Source organism: Sciurus carolinensis, unplaced genomic scaffold (genome assembly GCF_902686445.1).
Source record: "Sciurus carolinensis unplaced genomic scaffold, mSciCar1.2, whole genome shotgun sequence".
NCBI lineage: Eukaryota > Metazoa > Chordata > Mammalia > Rodentia > Sciuridae > Sciurus > Sciurus carolinensis.
The window spans coordinates 159,243-177,757 of record NW_025920288.1 but is presented as its reverse complement, the minus strand read 5'-3'; the positions used below and the strand labels follow the sequence as shown (position 1 = coordinate 177,757).

The 18,515-nt window shown below is 38.4% G+C and overlaps 1 protein-coding gene and 1 non-coding gene across 3 annotated transcripts in view; one reads left to right on the top strand and one right to left on the bottom strand.

Moving 5' to 3' along the window:
• The window catches only part of LOC124975498 (solute carrier family 22 member 9-like), a 63,596-nt gene extending 49,730 nt beyond the window's left edge, over nucleotides 1–13,866 (top strand). Inside the window, exons 6-10 of one of the 2 annotated variants that reach the window (XM_047538186.1) lie at nucleotides 6,854–6,969; nucleotides 7,458–7,672; nucleotides 9,190–9,298; nucleotides 10,252–10,300; nucleotides 11,220–13,866. In XM_047538186.1, coding sequence (XP_047394142.1) covers nucleotides 6,854–6,969; nucleotides 7,458–7,672; nucleotides 9,190–9,298; nucleotides 10,252–10,276 — 465 coding nt within the window. In that variant the 3' untranslated portion in view covers nucleotides 10,277–10,300; nucleotides 11,220–13,866. Of the gene's footprint in view, nucleotides 1–6,853; nucleotides 6,970–7,457; nucleotides 7,673–9,189; nucleotides 9,299–10,096; nucleotides 10,301–11,219 lie in introns of both variants that reach the window. The other variant, XM_047538185.1, reaches the window with a different exon arrangement.
• On the bottom strand, nucleotides 2,163–2,266 carry LOC124975501 (U6 spliceosomal RNA). Its single transcript, XR_007106899.1, has one exon. It is a non-coding gene; the product is annotated as a U6 spliceosomal RNA (small nuclear RNA).
• Nucleotides 13,867–18,515: the final 4,649 nt, after the last annotated feature.

Here is an 18,515-nt window from a genome sequence, read left to right as displayed (position 1 = left end):
ATCGCCCCGTGAAGAGAGCCCGCAGCCGGAGTGGGCGGAGCCGCCTGAAGAGGTCTCCGGCTGCTCTGCTCTTATCCCTGAGGCTGACTGCAGATCGAGGCTCTCCGCTGGTTCTTTGCAGGAGTACACTGCACTGCAGGGGCTCCGGGACTCGGAGCGTGCTCTGTTCAGACAGGCTCTCACTAGGGGGCCAGTTCCGTTCCGAGAACCTGGAGAAGCTAGCTGTGTGGGCGGGGCCCACCGCCGGAGTGCGCAGGACTGCCTGTGGCTGACTCTAGCTGCCCTGCCCGGCTCCGATAAGCCACCTCTATCTGGGCCTGCCACCCGGGCCGAGCTTTACCCAGTGGGCAGACTCACCCGTGGCTCCACTTCAGTCCGAGTCTCTCAATGCCTCCCCTTCTTAACTCCTGGGTTGTGGAGCGACCGGAGGTGCAGTCTCCCTCTAGGCCGCCATCTTGGATCGCCCCGTGAAGAGAGCCCGCAGCCGGAGTGGGCAGAGCCGCCTGAAGAGGTCTCCGGCTGCCCTGCCCTTATCCCTGAGGCTGACTGCAGATCGAGGCTCTCCGCTGGTTCTTTGCAGGAGTACACTGCACTGCAGGGGCTCCGGGACTCGGAGCGTGCTCTGTTCAGACAGGCTCTCACTAGGGGGCCAGTTCCGTTCCGAGAACCTGGAGAAGCTGGCTGTGTGGGCGGGGCCCACCGCCGGAGTGCGCAGGACTGCCTGTGGATGACTCTAGCTGCCCTGCCCGGCTCCGATAAGCCACCTCTATCTGGGCCTGCCACCCGGGCCGAGCTTTACCCAGTGGGCAGACTCACCCGTGGCTCCACTTCAGTCCGAGTCTCTCAATGCCTCCCCTTCTTAACTCCTGGGTTGTGGAGCGACCGGAGGTGCAGTCTCCCTCTAGGCCGCCCCACTTTACATTTTTAAAAGAGTAGAGTATATTGTCATTGATGTTAGTATAGTTATGTCATCTTTGACCAACATCTCCTCATCCCCTTCTTCCTCCTCACCCCCAGTCACTTCAGCCTCTGGAAATCATCATAATTTCTACTTTTATGAGATCAACTTTCTTAGATGCTACATATAGTGACATTATATGGCATTAATCTCCTGCTTCTGGCTCACTTCACTTCAAGTAATGTCCCCCATGTTCACTCTGTTGTCACAAGCAACAGGACTCATCCTTTCACATGAATGAGTAGTATTCCACCTCCTGTAGAGAGATACTTCTCTATATGTTCTAGAGTTATATCTTAGCAAACTAACATGTTAGTCAACTTTTTGTGGCAGTTACCAGAACACCTGACAAGAACAATTTCATGCAGGAGAAGTTTATTTTGGGCTCAGAGTTACAGAGATCTCAGTCCATGATCAGCTGACTCTAAAGGTCTGGTCCAGAGGTAGGATGGAGCATCCTTTGCAGAAGGGCATTGCAGAGGAAGGCTGTGCACTTCATGGTAACCAGGAAAACAATATCAAGGAGAAGGAGTCAAAAACAAAACATATAAGCCCCAAGGTATGTTGCCAGTGACCCATTTCCTCCAGCCACACCTCACCTGCCTACAACTTACCACTTCGTAATCCATTCAAATTTTTTAATCATTCAAAAGGATTAATCCACTGGCTAGGGTATGATTCTCATAATCTAATCATTTCACCTCCCACACATTTCATCACCTCACACAGGAACTTTGGGGGGACCCCTCATAATCCAAACCATAACAACCAATAAAAAGTTTAAATGTCACAAGTCAAAAATGCATTTAATAATTTAACTTACTGAATATCTTGGCTTAGCAACACAGTACCTGATGGAGTATTGGTTGTTACCCTAAAGATCATGTGGCTGGTGGGAACTATGGCTCACTGCAGCTGCCTAACATGTTGAATGAATATCATGCAGTATCCCACTGGAAAAGATAACAATTCGAAGTGTAGTTTCTATAGAAAGTATATTGCTTTTGCATTCTGACAAAGTTGAATCATCTTCAGTTGTGATATAATCAAGTTTATTTATTCACTCATCTGGTTTTTATTTATTTATTTTAATATTGGGAATTAAACTAAGGGATACTTTACAACTGAACTACACCCCCAGTCATTTTCTTTTTAATTAATTAATTTTTTTAAACATTTTCTTTTTTTATTGTAAACAAATTTTTAAAATATGGAACGCTTCACAAATTTTTCCGTCATCCTTGCGCAGGGGCCATGCTAATCTCTGTATTGTTCCAATTTTAGTATATGTGCTGCCAAAGTGAGCACTATTTTGAGACAGGGTTTAAGTTGTTGAGGCTAGCCTTAAACTTATGATCCTCCTGCCTCAGCCTCCTGGTTTGCTTGGATTACTGGCATGCACCATCATGCCCAACCTATTCACTCATCTATTGACGAACACTTAAGTTGGATTCCATATCTTGGCTATGATAAATAATGATTCTATAAACATGTGAATACAAATGTCTCCTTGACACACTAATTTAATTTCCTTTGGAAATGTACTCTGAATATAGCAATTCTATTTTTATTTTTTTGAAGAAACTCTATACTATTTCCCATCATGGTTGAACTAATTTGCATTTCCATAAACAGTGTGCAAGGGTTCCCTCTTGTTCACATTCTTATCAACAGTGGTAATCCTTTGATTTTTTGGTAATAACCATTCTAAGTGGGGAGAGGTCAATATATCATTGTAATTATTTTTTCTGATGTTAGGGATTGAACCCAGCGTTGCTCCATCACTGAGCTATATCCTCAGTATCTCCTCCATTTTCTTATTTTGAGAGAATGCTCACTCAATTGCCCAAGCTCAATTGCCCAATTCTCCTGCCTCAGCCTTCTTAGTGGCTGGGCTTACAAGCACATGCCGCCATGCTGTGCTTCATTGTAAGACCGATGTGCATTTACTGCATGTTTAGTGATAGTGAGTGTTTTTTTTTGTACCTATAGACCATTCACAGGTATTCCTTTGAGAGGTATCTGTTCAGATCTTTTGCACAATTTTTTAAAAAGCAATGGTTCCCATTCCCACTCCTGACTGCTCATAAGAATCCCTGTGTGTATATGTTGGGGAGGGGGAAGGTGGAGCTGTATTTTGAAGTGTTACAGATGGTTTTGAAGATTGTTTTCCCATTTTAATATCAGATTGGTTTTATTTTTTTCCATTAAATTTTGGTTATTGAATCATTTGAGTTCCTTATACATATTAGAGAAAAATGACTTGCCAGAAGCATAGTTGACAAATATCTTCCTCCCTCTGTATATTGGTCCTTTACTATGTTCCTTACTTCCTTTTCTGTGCAGAAATTTTTTAGTTTGACCTAATCCTACTTATTAAGTTTGACTTTTGTTTCCTTTTGAGGTCTCCTCTAAAAATTCCTTGCCCTCATGGAGATTTGTCCCATGTTTTCTTCTAGTAGTGTAATGGTTTGGGGCCTTCCATTTAAGTCTTCCACCTGTTTGGGGTTGATGTCCCTATGTGGTGAAGACATGGGTTTGACTTCCTTCTTAATCATGTGAGTATCCAGTCTCCCTAGCCATTTATTGAAGAGAATTTTTCTTCTCCAGTTTGTATTCTCAGCACCTTTGTTGAAAATGAGTTCAGTGGAAATGTGTGGATCTATTCCTGGGCTTTCTGCTCTGCTCCACTGGTCTGAGTCTGTTTTCTTGCCAGTACCATGGTGTTTTGATCACTAAGACTTGGTGGTATATTTTGAAGTCAGGTGGTGTGATACCTCCAGCTTTGTTTCTAGATTTTTGTGTTTGGTTTGGTTTTTGTTCCCCTTCCCCCCCTTTTTTTGGTTATTCAAGATCTTTCCTGTTTTCAAAGTATTTTGGAAATTTATTTGGAAAAATATTTTTCTGTTTCTGTGAAAAATGTCATTGATATTTTGGTAGAGATTACATTGAGTCTGTGGCTACTTTTGGAGAATATGAACATTGTAACAATGTTAATTCTTCTAGTACATGAACACAGGACATATAGCTATTTATTTGTGTTTTTTTCAATTTGTTTCACAAAATGTTTTATAATTTTCATTGTACAGATTTTGCACTTTCAAGGTTAAATTTATTCCTAGATACTTTTCTTGGTAGCTTCTATAAATGCAATTATTTTCTTGACTTCTTTTATTTACATATTTTATTATTATTTATAGAAATAATACTAATTTTTGCATGTTGATTTTATATCATGCACATTTACTGAATTTGTTTATGACTTCTAACAGCTTTTTGATAGAGTTATTAGCATTTTCTCTCTATAAACTCAGGTCATTTGCAAGCAGGGTAATTTAACTTCTTTTTTCCCAATTTGGATGCCTTCTATTTCTTTTTCTCTCCTGATTACTCTGAGTACTTCCAGTACTATACAGAATAGAAATGGTAGACTGGCATCCCTGTCTTGTTCTAGACATTACCAAGAAAGCTTTCAACTTCCTTGACACCAATCCGTGTAATGTTAGCTGTGAGTTTCTCACAAATGGCCTTTCCTCTGTTGAGGTATGACCCTTATATACCTAATTTGTTGAGAGTTTTTATGGTGAGAGAATGCTGAATTTCATCTGATGCTTTTCCTGTACCCTCTTATTACTGATTTTGCTATATTCCATAAATTTTTTTTATCTTGTTTCTGTTTTCTATTGTCTTGAAATATGGACAAGTCTTAAGAAAGACACAAAGGGAAGCCCTATGTGAAAAAATGCTTAGTATCACTAAACATCAGGGAACTAGTAATCAAAACCACATTGAGATATTACCTTTTACCTATTAGGACAGGTATTATTAAGTCAAGGACAAATAATGGTGAATATGGGGAGGAAAAAAGAACCCTTGTGCATACAGTTGATAATAATGTAAATTGATCCCACTACTATGAATAACAATATGGGAATTCCTCAAAAACTTAAATAGAATTATTTGATCCACCAGTCCCACCTCTTGGTATATATCTGAAGGAATTCAAATTTGGATCGCAAGGAGATATCTGCATTCCCATGATTATTGTGGAAATACATGAGATGAGTAAGTTCTAGAGAGCCACTGTAAGGCATGGTGACAATAACAAACAATTCTGTATGTTCTTAAAAACTTTCTAAATTTCTAAATAATAAAAATGAATACAGAGGGCAGGAAGAAATTTTTAAGGGAGTCAATATATTGATGGGTAGGTTTTGGTGACAGGTATGCAGTTATGTCCAAAATCATTAGGATTCCTTGTTAAATATGGGCAGCTTTAAAATATTAGTTATATATTAATAAAGTAATTTGTGGAGCAAAAAATAGATATTGACATCCTCTATGATTATGTTCCCAAACAGCCCAAAGCTCAGTTGATCTGTTTTATTTCTCTACTGGTTCTTGAATGTCAGCTCACTAGGCTTCCAAATGCATTCTGCCTTGGGTCTGTGCCTTTTGTCCTCCTTCCCATACCTTTTTTCCTTCTTGGCACTTCCTTTCTGAGCATGTTTCATGATTCCCCATGACAAATTCTTTGACAGATAGGGGGCAGAAACTTTTACAACTCCTGTCTTCAGAAATATCACCAACCCTCACCAGGTCAGTGGGCTTGAAAACCCCTGACTAGTCAAGTAAGGGAGCAAAGTGAATTCCAAGGCTGGAAACCTAACCAAAATGTAAGGATGGAGGCTCTGAATGCATCTTGAAAGTTGTAGTGTCTGAAATGTGTCATTCACTACAGCCCTCATCTGACATGGATTTAGGTCTTCCTGGGGCCAATTCTGATAAACCACAATAAAAATGGACAGTAGTCATGGGTTTATGTTTGGGATGCATCCCCATGATTGCCTTTCTAACACAAGCATAAATTCTGCATTCTGCTGCTGCAGCTAGGGATAGAAACTGTAAGGCAATTCCTGGTGGTGTAGGGTTCCTCAGACAGGGGAGTAGGTCCAATTCTCAGAATTCCCTTCATCATGAATGCTTTCTGATGACCTTTAGAGTATTATTGCATTTGTAGAGGAGGCATGACAATGGAGTTAGTATTTCTGAATAACTAATGAATTAACAAGTAGAAGTGTTCTGCTAGAAGTAGTCTGATATGCACATTTATAACCTACTAAATGGCCTAGAAAATGTTTGGGAGAAAGGAATTATTGTTTTGTTTGTTTTCCTACTTCTCCTGATCCTGATTCTTTTATTTCTTCTTTCAATGACAAGGAAATTGAGGTATAGAAATATCAGTCGCCTTGCCCAGGGTATACCACTAGTAAGTAGCATGGCAAATGTAGCACTTCAGTATAAAACCAAGTCTGAGTTTAAATCAAATTAAACTAAGACATCCCCTGATTCCAAACTCAAGTTTAATTCCAGACTCCTCTTTCATGGAGACACAACCTGCAAGGTATTCTACAAACTAGGACAACTCAAAAACTAAAATACAAAATAAAAAATAAAAAACATAAATTACCAGGAAATAATTTTTCTTCCTGAGACAAGAAATCTGTATTCCTACCATTAGTAACTAGTGGAGAACAAAACTCCATCACTAACTCTTCTATAACCCTCTGGTATGAATGGGGATTTGAATTGTAATCTCACTAACTCATCACTTGGTTTCCTTCCTCATATAAATCTCTGGCATACACTCTCTTTTCAATGCTCTATAGTTCTCTCCAATTTCTTCTTAATATGTCCTCCTTGCACAATTTCCCTGAGGTTCCTTGAACTCCTGAGTTCTCCTATCACACCACTTCTATGCCTGCTATGCTTTCAATGTCTATATTTTCCACTAGATAGGATAGTTATCCACCTTATCCTCTGTGTGTGCTCAGTGCATCCACAATACCTGTCATTTTCTGACAACTGAACAAGTTGTCTCTTTTATTATTGAAGGTTGTGAGATCCACAATGAAGGAGGAGCTGAAGGCAGCACAGAAAAAGCATTCTCTGTGTGACTTGTTCCGTACACCCAACCTGTGTAAACGGATCTGTCTCCTGTCCTTGATCAGGTAGGCTTCACACCATGCCTTAGAAAGTAGTGGAGAAGGAGTGTATTTCTTATTTCAATGTGAACAATATGTGGGGAGTACAGCTTTGGAGACAAAAGGTGAGGAGGACATAAAAAGCTTGCTATGACTGAAGTCAAAAGGTGAAGGAAAGACTGACACAGAACCATTGCATAGTGAGGAGTTCTGTTCATCCTATCACACTGCCAGGTTCACACTGGAGACTGGTGCTGCAAACTTCAATCCTGTACAGCCTTTGTCCCTGATTTTCTTCGTGGTTTACTTTTGTTTTAAAGGAGGTAATATTTGAAAGAGTGAATTACATAAAATATGCAACTCAATGAGTATTTACATAAGTAAAGATATATCCATCACTCTGATCAGAGCAGAAAAACTCAAACACCAACAAATGACTGATCCAGTATTACCATCTCTAAAGACTTTAAGTGCTAACTCTTATGACATGTGTCTTACCTGTTTGTTTGCTACAGATTTGCAACTTGGCTACCCACTTTTGGCTTGATTATCCACCTCCAGCACCTGGGAAGCAATGTTTTCCTGGTCCAGATTCTCCTTGGTGTAGTCACCCTCCCAGCCAATTATCTTTCATTTTTGGCACTCAATTACAAGGGTCGTCGAATAAGTCATTTTATTTTCATGTCCATGCTGGGAATCTCCTTTCTGGCCAAAACATTTGTGCCTGAAGGTGAGGAAAGAGCACAGGGTAAAAAAGGAACTATCTTTCCCACTTTCCTGAGAACTTTTCTTGATGAACCTATAGGAATCACAAGAATTGGGTTCGAAGGGTTCCCTGACACCAGTTGGGCATTTAGGACAGATTCTGCCATTGAGTTACTAGGAAAGCAGCTGAAGGCCTATACAGTTTGGCTCAGATAATGTAATTGTCATCATTATGGTCAAGAAATACCCAGAAACTGGTGCCACTGAGTCCTGCATTTCTCTAGGTCAGCATACATCATTTGCTCATTGGACAAAGACACTTCCTTGCAAACATGTAGGACTAGACTCAGCATTATGAGCTAACATGACCACACCATACTGTCACTTCTGCATGACTCTCTTATTACTTCACCTTCAGTGACAATTTTCCCTGAACTCTATTTGTCTACACATGAGTCTCATCTTAGGTCACCAGAAAAGCAAAACTGGTTTTGGGAGTCATCTTGACTTAAAGAAATAAAATTCCTTATGTACAAGTAGAGAAGAGGTGTATAGCAGTGACAACATATCAATCACCATGCTTTTCTCAGCTTCTTGTGTTATAATGTGTTTTATAAAATCCCACATTGCTGGGCTCCACTACTCTCTCTCTCTCTCTCTGGTTGCAGGGATTGAACCCAGAGACACTTAACAACTGAGTCACATTCCTAGCCTGTTTTATTTTTAGACAAGTTCTTGCTAATTTGCTTAGGATCTCATAAAGTTGCTAAGGCTGGTTTTGAACTCATAATCCTCATGCCTTAGCACCCTTAATCACTGGGATTACAGGCACACACCATCATGCCTGGCTATAGGCTCCACTCCTCTTGAATGTGAACAATGATGTTAGTTTACTGGCCTGTAATGAAGTCCACTGGAAAGTTTAAAGCTATTATGAGATTTTCTTTTAGTTGAGTAGAAAACTGATTCTATAAAAGGTTCCTTCAGTGATTTGCAATGTATGATATGTTTTTCATAACAGAAGTCCTTACTCTTGAGTCTTAAAACATGGTTCTAGGTCAGGCTACTTTCCAGCTTGTCCATTAATATGGGATTCTGTCCTTTTATGGCTGTCTTCTACAATCTGCACTTCATGTCAATACTACCCATGGACCATGGTTGGGAACTCCTTGAGTGCCTAGGTGGGGGGAATTACCCCCTAGTAATTCCCACATGACAGCCTTACCTTCCACATGAAGGGTAGAGGAGACTGGATGGATTAAGAAAGTGAGTTCCTCCTGCATTCAGCATCTTCTCTGCTTTTTTGACCAATCTTGGGACAAGGTGAGTGAATACAACTATTCAGAACCTTTTATTCACCATAAACCAAACTATGCAGATAAGTCACATCTCTCAGTCACAAATTTCACCTCAGTACAGTTTCTCCACAGTATACATTATACTGTGAAGATCTCCAATAAGGGTGTTTTCTGTTTGTAATTTGGGGGATGCAGATTCCTTCATCTCAGATTTCCTGACTTTTCTGGGTCTTCCTCTTTCTAGAAATGCAGACCATGCATATGATTTTGACAACATTGGGAGGAGGACTTTCTTTTGCCTCTGTTTCCTGTTGTTTTACTCATACAAATGAACTGCTCCCCACCATCATCAGGTACAAAGTCTCACAAGTTCCCTCTCAGGGTTAAAACATCCCTTTTAACTCAATGACTTATCAAGGGAAGAAAACAAAAGTAATAATGGTGATGATAAGCATTATAGCCAGAGTTTCTCCAAAGTTATCTTTATGCTAGGTACTTGTAGGAGTGCTAATATACAATTCATGTACATGTCATGTATTCTTGGAGTCACCTAAATTGGAGATGCTAGTGTGCAATTCACAATAGTGAAGTTATGGAACCAGTCTAGGTGCCCATCAACAGATGAGTGTATAGAGAAAATATGGTACATTTTACTCACTGGAGTGTTATCCAACCATAAAAAATAATAATATTATGTCATTTTCAGGTAAATTGATGTAATTGAAGAAGACCATGCTGAGTGAAATAAGCCAGACTCAGAAACTCAAGGGTTCAGTGTTTTCCCATATGTGGAAGATAGAAAGAAAAAAGTGGGGAACATGAATTTTCATTAAAAGTGAAGGAAGACCTCTAGAGTAGAGAATGTGGATTGGATGAGAGGAACTGTATAAGTGAACTTGACCATATTATGTTCATATACAAATTTATCACAACAAATCCCATTATTTTGTATAATTGTAATATACCAATAAAAATAAAATAAATGGGTAATGCAATAAAATAAGTGGGTAATAAAATAAAATATCATAAATGGGTAATGATATTTTTAAATGATAAAACATGTCCTAATAGTCTGTGAACTTGAGAAAAATTGCTAGCAAACCAAACAAAATTTCAAAAGATTAATTTTGCATTGTTGTTTGTGCTCAAAGGGCAACGGGTTTAGGAATCATTGGAGTTTGTGGAAGCTTGGGGGCAGCCCTGGCACCCCTGTTGATGATCCTGGAGACATATTCTGCACCCTTGCCCTGGATCATCTATGGAGCCTCCTCCTTCTTTTCTGGTCTTGTTGTCTTTCTCCTTCCAGAAACCAGGAATCAGCCTCTGCCTGACTCCCTCCAAGATATAGAGAAAGAGTGAGTGAAACCTCTCATGGTCCCTTAGAGGAGTCATGTGTGATAGGTCTGAGATGGGAATATGGATTCCACTGGGGCCACTCTATCTCTGGAAAGCTTAGACCTACACCCTTTCCAGGTGGTCAGTGCCTTTAGTTTAGTAAAAGCAATATCCTTTCACCAGTGATCTCAGATGTCCCCCTGCAGACCTCTAGATCGTACAGACCATGTTTATCCAGCCTATACCAGTAGTTTCCATGGTAAATGGTACAAAATTAGTTTTCCCCTGCCTTCCCCATCCCAGTGAGACACAGACTCCTGCAGGTATTTTACAAATATGCCCAATGTTAATGTCAAATAGCACCCTCGTGTCTTACTATAATGCAACCCACTGAGTGCTGGTAAGCTGTCTGGCACTATCATTTCTTATAGGCTGGAGCTGTTCCCTGGTCACTGCAGAACCCAGGGGAGATCATGGACAGGACTAGGGCCCCTTCCACAGGTGACAATATATCTAAGGGAAGGAGTCTTTTTGTGTTGCCTGTGAGATTCAGACCACCTAGTTTTCACTAGGTTTGAAAGTGTTCACAAAAGAGCAGAATGCCATGGTAAATAAAGGAAGTATATAATGATGAAGGATTGGGGAAGGTTTTTAAACTTTGGTGTACTTCCCTGGTTTTTCCAAAGACAATTTCAGAGAATGACATGATACCCAAGGATGGCAGTAGAAACTATCAAAGCTGCTTTCCAAATACTCCTAAGAAGTTTTGTCTTTTACTTCATATGATTTACTTAAGTCCTCGGGCAAGTGTCATGTTTTTTACCAAGGTCAGTGGGGAAAGGATCAGCCTGCTCTAAAGAATGCAGGACATACATTCTTTCTCCGTGTCCTTTCATGTTTGTGTTTATTTCATTGTGGTTTTTACCATATCTGTTCTAGGGGGAAAGTTTCCAGAAAAACGAAGCAGGAAGATCTCTCCATCAAAGTGACACGCTTCTAAGGAATTCCAGGAATTGACTACTGATCAAAGAGCAAGAATAAGGAAGAAAAATCAAGATCACTCTTGGACTCTAGCAAAAAAAAAAATTGAAATAAGTGCCATAGAAATAATAAATCCCATTTACAGTTGTGATACTAAGGTTTTGTATAGAAGATACTTTATGAATCACAAGAAGTTCAAAGAAACTACAATATTTAAAATCATGACAGAATATTCACATAGTTGTTGATATCTAAAATGTTTTTAGATAGGAAGATGGAATTAGTTAAAATCAGTTTTCTTTCTGACTTGATAGGAATATTATTTTACGGGACAATTACAACAAAGAACTCCACACTCTTGAAACAACTTGAAACATATTTCCAAGTAAATCTAAAAATTAATACCAGTATTGATGTAGCTCTATATCTCACAAGAAAGTACTTGAGGTAAAGAACTTAAATCAAGGAAAGATTTATATTTGCAAACAGTTTCAAAAGTTTCTTTCCATGGTTGCTTGACCCTCATCCATTGGGCCTATGAAAAGGGAAAATATGGTGGGGAGTCCATGGTGGCACAAACCTGTTTACCTCATTGAAGACAAGAGAGGAAGGTACCAGTGTTCTGATGTCCCTTCAAGGTCACACTCCCAGTGACTTAAATCACTCCAACTAGGCACAACCTCCTGATGTTTCTACAACTTCCTAACATTCATCAAAGTATAGATTAAATCCTATGTCCAGTATCTCAGACACATGGTGTGATATGAGCTCAAAATGACTGGAGCAGACCTATCCTTATGGCCTGTCTGGTGGCAGCCCAAAAGGCCACTCTCTTAGATCACTGACCAGGACACGCTGGGGCTTACTTCTCAAAGCAAACTTTGAAATGAGTTCATATATTTATGCCATTCATCCTGGAATAGGTGGGGCCTTGTCAATTTCTGAGAAGTCCACAAAGCATCTTTTCTACTGAACATGATTTCTTGTGAATGTCACTCATCTCTTGAGCAACTGCGGTCTCCTTGACCACAATTAATATGCTTCTTTTCTTGCCAAACTGCAAGTTTTTTCAAAACTTTCTGCTTTTTTTTAAAAAATTTTTACTTTTTAGTTTTTACTACTGCTTCTTACTGTAAACATGACTAAAGCATCCAGCAATACCCATGAAACTGCTTGAAATTTGTGCTGCCTTGAAGTTTCCTCCATCTTATTAATTAGTCTGTGAACTCTAAACAGCCTTCCATACTCTCATGGCATGCACAAAATGTAGATATGTTTTTTTCTAGGATATAAAATGCATACCCCTGCCCAATTTCCAACACAATTCTCATTTCTATCCAAAACCTCATCAGCATAGCCATTACTGTCCACATTTCTATCCATATTCTTGTCTTCTGAGCCTCCACTGGAGTCACCTGTTGAGATTGTTTATGGCATTCTAGGGGTTCTGTAACCCATTCCTCAAGTGTTTTCCAAACTTCTTCCACAAACTGGTTACAAAGTTTTCTGAACCATGTCATCTGATATAGATACAATATGTCTACTTATCAGTACCAAATTTTTGTGTTAGTCAGTTTTTTGTTGCTGTGACAAAATACCTGAGATAAGCACCTAAAAAGGAGGAAAATTGATTGCAGGTCATGGTTTTAGGGGGTTCAGATCATGGAGGCTTGGACTCATAACTTTTATGCCTGTTGCAAGGATAAACTTCCTGGTAAAAGCACATGGTTGAACAGAGTTGCTTACCTCATGGCAGCCAGGTAGTGAAAAAAAGAGAGGTAAGCACCAGCCTACTAATATCTCCTTCAGGGGCACACACCCAGTGACTCAATGTCTTCCAAGTAAGCCCATGCCCTAAAGTCTCTGCCACCTTCCCACAGCACCACTGGATGGGGCCTAAGCAACCAATTTGTGAAACTTTGGGAGACATTTATGATGCAAACGAAGTAGACACAGTGATTCAGAAAAGTGAAGTTCATGGAGTAAGGGTGGAACAGGAGGATAAGCTCAAAATAGGAATCTCAGTTGCATTTTAAAGTCACAAGAAGTCAGGAAAGAGACAGTGGCTATAAACAACTATGAAGTGATAATACATTACTGATCCAAATAAAGAATTAACTAATAAATAGCATTAACTAACATAACTAATGAAAAATGATATGAACTGATTGAAAATTAAAGCCCTATAAACTGAAATGAAATATCAGAAGTACTGGAGAATGAAATCCACCAAAATATACTATCTCTACATACAATACACCCCAATGAATAATTATCTATGTACTTACAATGCACTAGTTAAAATAGAAGGGAGAACAGTAGAACATAGCAAGTGGATTGTGGGAGGGAGGAGGATAGGAAAAGGGAAGGTAATGGGTAATTAAATTGACCTAATTGTGTATTGTGCATATAGGGAAGGTATAATGAATCCCACTGTTATGTATAATTATAATGCACAATAAAAAAGGGAAAAAAAGAAATAATAGCAGCTATTTTCCAAAAGACCAAGGATTTCATTTATTATCAATTTTGTTTATTTTTTCAAAGAACCAACTATTTATTTTGTCAATTTTTGTATTGTTTCTTTTGTTTCAATTTCGTTGATTTCAGCTCTGAGTTTAACTATTTCCTGTCTTCTACTACTTTTGGTGTTGGTGTGTTCTTGTTTTTCTAGGGCTTTGAGCTGTAGTGTTAGGTCGTTTATTTGTTGAGTTTTACTTCTTTTATTAAATGCACTCCATGAAATAAATTTTCCTCTAAGTACTGCTTTCATAGTATCCCAGAGATTTTGATATGATGTTTGTTCTCATTTACCTCTAAGAATTTTTTAATTTCCTTCCTAATATCTTCTGTTATCCATTCATCATATAATAGCATATTGTTTAATCTCCAGGTGTTGGAGTCCGTGTCCTCTATTCTGTACCATTGATCCACCTTTCTATTTTGAAGGATTTCATTTATTAAAAAAAATAATTTATTTATTTTGATTCATTGTAAACAAATGTAGTACAACTGTTGCTTCTCTGGTTGTACATGAAGTAGAGTTGCACCATTTGTGTAATTATACATGTACATATGGTAATGATGTTTGTCTCATTCTGTTATTTTTCCTTCCTCCTTCCCTCCCCCATGCCTCTTTTTCTTCTATACAATCCATCCTTCCTCCATTCTTGCCTCCCTCCCACCCCTCATTATGTATCATCCCCCATTTATCAGAGGCCTTTGGTTTTTTGGGATTGGCTTATCTCACTTAGCATGATATTTTCCAACTGCATCCATTTACTTGCAAATGCCATATTTTTATTCTTTATGGCTAATATTCCATTGTGTATATATACCACAGTTTCTTTATCCATTCATCAATTGAAGGGCATCTAGGTTGGTTCCACAGTCTGGCTATGGTGAATTGAGCAGCTATGAACATTGATGTGGCTGCATCACTGTAGTATGCTGATTTTAAGTCCTTTGGGTAGAGGCTGAGGAGTGGGATAACTGGATCAAATGGTGGTTCCATTCAAAGTTTTCTAAAGAATCTCCATATTGCTTTCCAGAGTGGCTGCACTAATTTGCAACCCCACCAGCAATGTATGAGTGTACCTTTTCCCCTACATACTCGCCAAACCGATTGTTTGTATTCTTGATAATCTCCATTCTAATTGGGGTGAGATGGAATCTTAGGATAGTTTTGATTTGCATTTCTCTTACTACTAGAGAGGTTGAATATTTTTTCATATATCTGTTGATTGCTTGTAGATCTTCTCTGAAGTATCTGCTCAGTTCCTTAGCCCATTTGTTGATTGGGTTATTTGTGTTCTTGGTGTAAAGTTTTTTGAGTTCTCTATAGATTCTGGAGATTAGGACTCTATATGAAGTATGTGTGGCAAAGATTGTCTCCCACTCTGTAGTCTCTCTCTTCACATTGCCAATAGTTTCGTTTGCTGAAAAAAAACTTTTTAATTTGAATCCATCCCAGTTATTGATTCTTGCTTTTATTGCTTGTGCTTTGGTGGTCACGGTAAGGAAGTCTGGTCCTAAGCCAACATGATAAAGATTTGGACCTACTTTTTCTTCTGATAGGTGCATGGTCTCTGGTCTGATTCCAAGATCCTTGATCCATTTTTATTGAGTTTTGTGCAGGGTGAGGAATAGGGGTTTAGTTTCATTCTGCTGCATATGGATTTCCAGTTTTCCCCACACCATTTGCTGAAGAGTCTATCTTTTCTCCATTTTTTGTTTTTGGCATCTTTGTTTAGTATGAGAAAACTGTATTTATGTGGGGTTTTTTTTTTTTCTGTGTCCTCTGTTTACCTGTCTATTTTGGTGCCAATACCATGCCTTTTTTGTTACTATTGCTCTGTAGTATAGTTGAAGTTCTGGTATTGTGATACCCCCTGCTTCACTCTTCCTGCTGAGGATTGCTTTAGCTATTCTGTGTCTCTTATTCTTCCAAATGAATTTCATGGTTGCTTTCTTTTTTTAAAATTTATTTTTATTGTAAACAAATGGTATGCATCTTGTTTCTCTGTTTGTACATGAAGTAGAGGCATACCATTTGTATAATCATACATTTACCTAGGGTAATAGTTTTTGATTCATTCTGTTATTCTTTTCCTTTCCCCCACCCATCCCACCCCTCTTATCCCTCTATACAGTCCCTCCTTCCTCCATTCTTGCCCCCCTCCCATACCCCATTATGTGTCATCTGCTTATCAGTGAGATCATTCGCCTTTTGGATTTTTGAGATTGGCTTATCTCACTTAGCATGATATTCTCCAACTGCATCCATTTGTCTGCAAATGCCATAATTTTATTATTCTTTATAGCTGAGTAATATTCCATTGTATATATGTACCACAGTTTCTTTATCCATTCATCAATTGAAGGACATCTAGGTTGGTTCCACAGTATGGCTATGGTAAAGTGAGCAGCTATGAACATTGATGTGGCTATATCTCTGTAGTATGCTGATCTTAAGTCCTTTGGGTATAGGACAAGGAGTGGGATAGCTGGGTCAAATAGTGGCTCCATTCCACGTTTCCTAAGGAATCTCCACACTGCTTTCCACAGTGGCTGCACTAATTTGCATCCCCACCAGCAATGTATGAGTGTACCTTTCCCCCCACATCCTCGCCAACACCTGTTGTTGCTTGTATTCTTGATAATCTCCATTCTAATTGGGGTGAGATGGAATCTTAGGATAGTTTTGATTCACATTCTTCTTATCACTAAAAATGTTGAACATTTTTTTATGTATCTGTTGATTGCTTGTAGATCTTCTGTGAAGTGTCTGTTCATTTTTGTAGCCCATTTGTTTATTGGATTATTTGTATTCTTCGTGAAAGAGTTTTTTGAGTTCTTTATATATTCTGGAAATTAGCGCTCTATCTGAGGTATGAGTGTCAAAGATATTCTCCCACTCTGTAGGCTCTCTCTTCGCATTGCTGATAGTTTTCTTTGCTGAGAGAAAGCTATTTAGTTTGAATCTTTCCCAGTTATTGATTCTTGCTTTTATTTCTTATGCTATGGGAGTCCTGTTAAGGAAGTCTGATCCTAAGCCAACATGTTGAATATTTGGACCTACTTTTTGTTCTATAAGATGCAGGGTCTCTGGTTTGATTTCAAGGTCCTTGATCCATTGTGAGTTGATTTTTGTGCAGGGTGAGAGACAGGGGTTTAGTTTCATTCTGTTGCATATGAATTTCCAGTTTTCCCAGCATCATTTGTTGAAGAGGTTATCTTTTCTCCATTGCATGTTTTTGGCACCTTTGTCTAGTATGAGAAAATTGTATTTATTTGGGTTTGTGTCCATGTCCTCTATTCTACAATTGATCTACCTATTTTGGTGCCAATACCATGCTGTTTTTGTTACTATTGCTTTGTAGTATAGTTGAAGTTCTGCTATTGCGATACCCCCTGATTCATTCCTCCAGCTAAGCATTGCTTTAGTTATTCTGGGTTTCTTATTCTTTCAGATGAATTTCATGATTGCTTGCTCTATTTCTGTGAGGTACATCATTGGGATTTTAATTGGAATTGCATTGAATTTGATTAGTGCTTTTGGTAGTATGGCGATTTTGACAGTATTATTTCTGACTATCCAAGAACATGGAGATCTTTCCATCTTCTCGGTTTTTTAAAATTTCTTTCTTTAGTGTTCTGTAGTTCTCATTGTAGAGGTCTTTCACCTCTTTTGTTAGATTGATTTCCATGTATTTTATTTTTTTTTCGAGGCTATTGTGAATGGGGTAGTTTTCCTAAATTCCCTTTCATAGGATTCATCACTTATGAATAAAAATGCATTAGATTTATGATCATTGATTTTATATCCTGCTACATTACTGAATTAATTTATGAATTCTACTGAGGAGAAAGTTTATTTCCTCCTTGATGGTTGATATATTCTATATATGTCTGTTAAGTTTAAGTTATTGATTGTGTTATTGAGATCTATGGTTTCTTTGTTCAATTTTTTTTGAAGTTCTGTCCAGTGGTGAGAGAGGTGTGTTAAAATTACCTAGTATTATTGTGTTGTGGTGTATTTGGTTCCTGGAATTGAGAAGGATTTGTTTGATGTACATGGATGAGCCATTGTTTGGGGCACAAATATTTGTGATTTTTTTTTAAATTTAAATTTTAATTTTTTTTAATATTTGTGATTTTTATGCCTTGTTGATTGATGGTTCCCTTAAGCAGTATGAAATATCCTTCTTTATCCCATCTAACTAATTTTGGCTTGAAGTCTGCTTTATATGATATGAGGGTGGATACCACTGATTTTTTTACTGAGTTCATGTGTATGGTATTTTTTTTCCTCATTCTTTCACCTTTACTCTGTGAGTATCTTTTTCTATGAGATGAGTCTATTGAAGGCAGCATATTGTTGGGTATTTCTTTTTAATCCAATCTGCCATTCTATGTCTTTTGATTGATGAACTCAGATCATTAACATTCAGAGTTATTATTGAGATATGATTTGTATTCCCAGTCAGTTTGGCTTAGTTTTGGTTTTTTAACTTAACTTGGTTTCTCCTTTATTTGGCTATTCCTTTAGGGTAGTTCCTCCCTTTGCTGACTTACATTGTTGTTCTTCATTTCTTCCTCATGGAATATTTTGCTGAGAATGTTCTGTAGTGCCAGCTTTCTATTTGTAAGTTCTTTTAGCTTTTGTTTATCATGGAAGGATTTTATTTCATTGTCAAATCTGAAGGTAAGTTTTCCTGGGTATAGGATTCTTCATTGGCATTCATTTTCTTT